The sequence below is a fragment of the Temnothorax longispinosus genome, unplaced genomic scaffold (assembly GCF_030848805.1).
Source record: "Temnothorax longispinosus isolate EJ_2023e unplaced genomic scaffold, Tlon_JGU_v1 HiC_scaffold_486, whole genome shotgun sequence".
Classification (NCBI taxonomy): domain Eukaryota; kingdom Metazoa; phylum Arthropoda; class Insecta; order Hymenoptera; family Formicidae; genus Temnothorax; species Temnothorax longispinosus.
In genome coordinates, this window is record NW_027270326.1 from 1,272 (window position 1) to 8,251 (window position 6,980).

General features: G+C 30.1%; 2 protein-coding genes across 2 annotated transcripts; both read left to right on the forward strand.

The window, feature by feature from the left end:
* The first annotated feature begins 257 nt into the window (after nt 1-257).
* Nucleotides 258-2,163, forward strand: LOC139824640 (KIF-binding protein-like). Its single transcript, XM_071797176.1, has 2 exons — nt 258-398; nt 476-2,163. Exons 1-2 carry the CDS (start codon nt 341-343, stop codon nt 1,987-1,989), a joined length of 1,572 nt encoding a protein of 523 aa, XP_071653277.1. The 5' UTR covers nt 258-340; the 3' UTR covers nt 1,990-2,163.
* A 254-nt stretch (nt 2,164-2,417) lies between these two features.
* LOC139824641 (KIF-binding protein-like) lies at nt 2,418-5,571 on the forward strand. The gene is made up of 2 exons (XM_071797177.1): nt 2,418-3,746; nt 3,824-5,571. The coding sequence occupies exons 1-2, from the start codon at nt 3,689-3,691 to the stop codon at nt 5,338-5,340; spliced, it is 1,575 nt and encodes a 524-aa protein (XP_071653278.1). The 5' UTR covers nt 2,418-3,688; the 3' UTR covers nt 5,341-5,571.
* Nucleotides 5,572-6,980: the final 1,409 nt, after the last annotated feature.

Here is a 6,980-nt window from a genome sequence, read left to right on the forward strand (position 1 = left end):
AAATAAATAAATTTGACACTTTCGGTTACTGACTGAGTGGGATCTTTTACACCTCTTTCAGAAAAACTTATCTGTATCCAATGTTCTCGGTATGCGATTCAATATCCTATAGGAGAACACGCTATATAGGGGCCCTAGGTAAAAATAATTTTTATCCCTATAAAATATATCTTTCTATTGGATATAAAAGATGTAAACCCTCTCTAATTTTCATGTATAGCACGTGTATGCGGAAATCCCCCATCCAGAAATAGAGGACGTTTGATAAACTTGCTAGTCGGAACAGAAATTCATAACTTTATACTGGAAATTGTTTTTATATCAGTATTATTGAGCAACAATGTTCGCGTTCCTCAGACAAGTAATGGAAGAAAGACAGGATCAAATCCTTCAACTCGGTAATGCATATAAGCTATTTAGTTAGATAAATCTCCATGTATTGATTTTTAACCATTAATTCTCATTGTTTATACAGAAACGATACCGGCCGAATCTACTACAAATATGAATATTAGTAAGAAATTTTTGGATATTTTACAATTGTCGTTTGAAATAAAGTACATGGATGAAGACATTAAACTTGCTAAGAAGAAAAACAAAATAAAAGCGTTAGAAGAGAGGATGAGTGTATTATATCATAATATAATCGATCTTTTAAAGGACCAAAATTTTGATGATATTGTTGCTTTAGCGACAGCTTATTACAACATTGGCTTAGAATATGTTACATCTACAGATATTGACGATTTAAAAACTGCTCTACACTGTCTTTCAAGTTGTTTGGAACTGTTAAAAGACAAAATGTTAGACCGTAAAGCTATATTGATATATATAGGTACACTGAACGAATTGAATTCAGTTTGTGAGAAACTTGGGGAAGAGCAGAATACTAAATGCTTGAATAAAGCATTGGCACTATACTATAACTCAGTGCTCAGAAACAAAGGTAATTATCCTGATCTCATCCACATAGCAAGTGTTATTGGTATTAAAGAAAAAGAATCGAATCCTAGGATTATCTTGAACACTTTGCATCACACAACTTTACAGGAGTTAGGACGTCAATATCTTAAAAAGTCTAAAGATAAGCATGCATTTGTAAAGTACATACATGATATATTAAACATCCGACTGATAGACATGGTATCTGACAAAACAAAATTTGATGACAAATGTCTTGATATGGCTGTAACCTTATTTGATCTGTCTAAATACTTTCTAGCAAACAGTCGTTTCGCTGAAGCTAAAAGTCACATTGCTATTGGAGATTATGTAATATACAGATTTGTTGAAGATTTATCAGAAGAGAAAAAAGCATCTCTTCATTTGAATGTACGTCATAATTATGCCTTAGCCGTTAGTGCTAAATCTTGGGGTTTCTATGGAGTTTCTCTTTTACGTTTCTGGATGGAAAAATTCTCACAGAATAAAGAAAAATTTTCCGAGGTACAAGATCGCATATCAAAATTAGAAATAAAATCTGAGGATTCCGACTTAATATTCTCTGACCTATTAGAAAAAGAATTGGAACATATAGCTATTAAGATCACAGAAACATGTATATTGAATCTTGCTGATGCCAAATTGGTTTTTTTGAACACTTTGAGAGAACTTGAAACAGCGAAAAAATATTTTACTGCAGACATTGACATTGAAAGTTATGCAAAGATAACACTGAAAATTTCAGATACATACAAATATTTAGCAGGTTTTGAAGAACAAAGAGATAAGCAAATAAAACTACATAAACGGCGAGTAGAGAGTTTAGAGAACGCTCGTAAGAAATTTCATACAATTACTGTGCAGGATAGAGAATTACAAATTTACAAACGGATTTGGTACGAAGTGGTGACTTCATGTTCCACGGTTATGGATTTAATGATCGAGGAAACATATTATGACGAATCATTTAAAGAGATGTCAATGAAAGCTGATCAATATGCGAAAATGATCGGAGAAAATATCGATTTTTATTTAAATGCCGTTTAGATTCTTTTAAATATTTAGACCTTTTTCAAGATTTGTACGTTTCTTGTTATTTATGACTTTATATTGGTGAATATTAATTGAATACATTCCGCGTTAACATATATTTGAGTCATATAAGAAACATGATTCATAATTTAAAAAATGTGTTTTATTAATTATCTGTATTAAATTCGTCTGAAAATAAATAGTTCTTGAATGAGTCATGTTCCTTATAATATTTCCATATGATAGACAGATGTGTAATTATTATATTCTTGTATTTTTATAATTAACAATATTTTACGATATCTGACAATAATATACAGTTATATAATCTTAAGTAACATAAATTGTATAAATATATATTCTTACATGTTTATAAACAGACAAATTGTAGAAATTATCAATATTCGTAGAAACTGTGTGAAAAAAATATTAAGCAAAGAAATTAAAATTTAAACATAATTTACTCTATTTGTTTATTAAGCGATTTGAAGGCAAATACATTTTTTATTTTAAATGCATTGCCAATAGACTCCAAGAGTACGTTAATTTACCTCTCTCAGCATTCTCAAAGCGGCGTGTTTGATTCCAAAATAAATTGTTGCTGATAACTTGAAAAGACTAGTCTTGTTCTGAAGGTGTCGAACGGATATTATGCGATTGCAGGCGCTGTGATTTGTAGCAAGTCTGGCCAGAAACCCACTACTTTGCTTAAACGATCTGTCTAGGTTGACCAAGTCTGCTTCTGTTTGACCAAGTCTTGATCTGTTTGACCAAGTCTTGATCTGCTTTTCTATACAATTAATACTATATATATTATTAACCTAGTTCGAATGTTATATATATATTATACGTGTCTCAGATAGAACAGAAAGTTATAATAATGTCAAAAGACGTCAAAATGATGGTAAAATAACAAAAAAAATTATTTAGCAGTCATTTTAATATCATTTGACTTTATTGTGATATGCTGTTCTATTTGGGATATACTTATATTTGCATATACTTTATCGCCTTTTATATCCGTACAGTAAAAGAAGAAAAATGTGCATGAGAGATATTACAGCAAACATTGAAAAAAGTAGGAAATGCAGCGTGAATCTGTAAAGTATGGAACTATAAAAATGTAGAATTTCGATGAAAATAAGGTCGCAACCCTATCTTTTTTTCTCTCTAAAAAATATCAATAAAAAAGACTTATTTTGTTTACAATTGTCATTTGTTCATTAAAAATTATTTGCTGCAAAACGAATCTTTTTTGTATAGAAAAACTACATTTTCATAAATTTCCCTGCAATTTGATCAATTTTAAAAGCTTTATGTTCGAATTCAGTATAGGTCCAAAAATATACATCAGATAGATCAATTTCATACATCATATTCTTTTACCTTATTTCAGCACCGTTCTTTGACACCTTGTGTCATTGGGTGAAATCTTATGCCTCTTTTGAAATACTTGTCCGTATCCAACGTCCAATACGTAATTCGATATCCTGTAGAAGAACGCGCTATCGACCCTAGATAAAAAGAAATTTTATCCCTATAAAACATATCTTTCTATTGGATATCAGAGGTGTAAATCCCCTCCAATTTTTATATATAGCACGTGTATACGGAAATCCCTCATCCGTGATTAAAGGACGTTTGATAAATTTGCAAGTCAGAGCACAAATTCATAACTTTATACTGGACATTGTCTTTATATCAGTGAGCAACAATGTTCGCGTTCCTCAGACAAGTAATGGAAGAAAGACAGGCTCAAATTCTTGAACTCGGTAACGCATATAAGTAATTTTGTTAGATAAGTGTCCATGTAATGATTTATAACCATTAATTCTCATTGTTTATACAGAAACGGTACCGGCCGAATCCACTACAAGTATGAATATTAGTGAGAACTTTTTGGACATTCTACAATTGTCGTTTGAAATAAAGTACATAGATGAAGACACTGGACTTGCTAAGAAGAAAGACAAATTAAAAGTGTCAGAGGAGAAAATGAATGTATTATATCATAATGTAGTCGATGTTTTAACGGACCAAAAATTTGATGATATTGTTGCTTTATCGACAGCTCATTGCAACATTGGCTTAGAATATGTTACTTCCACGGATACTGACGATTTAAATACTGCTGTACGTTATCTTTCAAGATGTTTGGAACTGTTAAAAGGCAAAACGTTAGACCGTAAAGCTATATTGACATCTATAGGTGCACTTAACGGATTAAATTCAGTTTGTGAGAAACTTGAGACAGAAAAAGATAATGAACACTTGAATACAGCATTGTCGCTATACTACAAATACACACGAGAGGATAATTATCCCGATCCCATCCACATAGAAAGTCTTGTTGGTATTAAAGGAAAAGAATTGAATCCTAGGATTATCTTGAACAATTTGCATCATACAACTTTACAGGAGTTAGAACGTCAATATCTTAGAAGGTCTAAAGATAAGCACGAATTTGTAAAGTACATACATGATATATTAAACATCCGACTGACAGACATGGTATCTAACAAAGCAAAATTTGATGAAAAATGTCTTGATATGGCTTTAACCTTATTTGATCTATCTAGATACTTTCTAGCAAACGGTCGTTTCGCTGAAGCTAAAAGTCACATTGCTATTGGAGATTATGTAATACACAGATCTGATAAAGATATTAGATCGGAAGAGAAAGAAGCACCTCTTGATTCGAATAAAAGTTATAATAATGCCTTAGCCGTTAGTGCTAGATCTTGGGGTTCTTATGGAGTTTCTCTCTTACGTTTCTGGATGGAAAAATTCTCACAGAATAAAGAAAAATCTTCTGAGATACAAGATGAAATGTCAAAATTAGAAATAATATCTGAGGATTCAGATTTAATATTTTCTACGCTGGAAAAAGAATTGGAACATTTAGCTACTAAGATCAACAAGATCACAGCACCATGTATATTGAATCTTGCTGATGCCAAATCGGTTTTCATAAACACTTTGAGAGAACTTCAAGCAGCAAAGAAATATTTTACTATAGACACTAATATTGAAAATTATGCGATGTTAACACTTAAAATTTCGGATGCATACAAATATTTAGCAGGTTTTCAAGAACAAAGGGATGAACAAATAAAACTACATAAACAACGAGTAAAGTATTTAGAGGAAGCTCATAAAGAATTTCAAACAATTACTGTGAATGATAGAGAATCACAAATCTGCGAACGGATTAGGTACGAAATGGTGACGTCATGTTCCACGGTTATGGATTTAATGGTTGAAGAAACATATTACGACGAATCATTTAAAGAGCTGTCAACGAATGCTGATCAATATGTGAAAATAATTGCAGAAAAAATCGGTCTTTATTTAAATAACGTTTAGATTTCTTTTTCATAATTAGTCCTTACTAAAATTTCTTCATTTATTATTATTTGTGACCACATTGAAGAATATTATTGAATGCATTACTTTATCGTACATAAGTCATATAAAAAGCATGATTCATAATTATTATACTCTTATTATACTCTTACATTTATTTGCCAATGATTTATATTTTTCAATAATTAACAATAATACACAATCATATAAGATTATATATTATATATATTATGTATATTACATATATTATATACATTAAATACCTTACATACATTATATTCTCATATATTTACATTTGTATAAAAATATTTTTATTATAGAAATTATATAAGATATAAATAGTATAATTTATATATGTATGTGTATATATATGTATATATATGTATGTATATATATATATATATATATATATAAAATCTTGAACAACATAAATTATATATATAATCTTATATGTATACGAACAGACAAATTGTAAAAATTAATGCTCGAAAAACTGTGTGATAAAATATAATGCAAAAATTGAAATTTTTAAGTAATTTACCCTATTTGCGTATTTAATTTACCTCTCTCAGCATTCTCAAAGCGACGTGTTTAATTTCAAAGTAAAGTGTTGCTTGTATCTTAAAAGACTAGTCTTACTCTGATAGTGTCGAACAAATATTACGTGATTGCAACCACTGTGACATTTACAGCAGCTCTGGCCAGAAATCCATTATTACCTTGTTAAACGTTCCGCCTTAATGCTGACAAAAATTATGCGAACTTCAATATCAATTTAAATAGTTCCAATCAAAAAACAGTGATTTAAATGTACAACACAGAATACATAATTGAAATTTTCTCAAACTTTCTATACTTTCTCAAACGCATGCAGACAATCGGCCAAATGTTAATATAGTGAATTCGAGATACACTAACAAGACTTCTTTTATTAAAATAAATAATAAAATAGAACTTCTTTTAATTTTCTGACTGCTCTGTAGAAAGTCCCTTCTGCTTACTTTGTATTTTATACATTTGCTGTCTCTAGTTTCTTTCCTATGTTCCTTCTGAGATTTACTTTATCGACTGAAAATTGAAGTTCATCTTACAATTAATAATATATCAAGTATTATTGGTGAATGAGAAATATTCGGCCTCCAGTTGAACCGATATCTTTTACAATACCAGTTTTCTTATCAATACAAAAGAAATTTCAAATAGTTATAAGTAAAATAATTAAATTACTGATGTCAATTTAATGTAAGGTAAAGGAATGTTTTAATTTAAGAGAAGAAAGGTTTGCATTAAATCCGAAAATTTCGATACGTGAATTTGAACATGAAACTAATGAATTCCTAATAATATCCAATTTTTCCACACTTTTTTATATCGTTTATACGCTAAATTGTATCACTGCGCATGACACGGCCCTGATTATTTAAACGAGATTATATTTACACAAAGCAAGAAAATTTTTGCGTTACACAATTTTCCTAAATCCCGAATATAAACTCTTGCAAAATTTCGTATTTATTCATGTATGTCGCGTACGAATACTTCGTATTATTTCCATCTATTACTGACAGAAGAGGGTTGGGTACGTCCCTTCAAAACGCCCTTTTGGACCCCTTTGGGGTAATAAAGAAGCTCAAACTAAC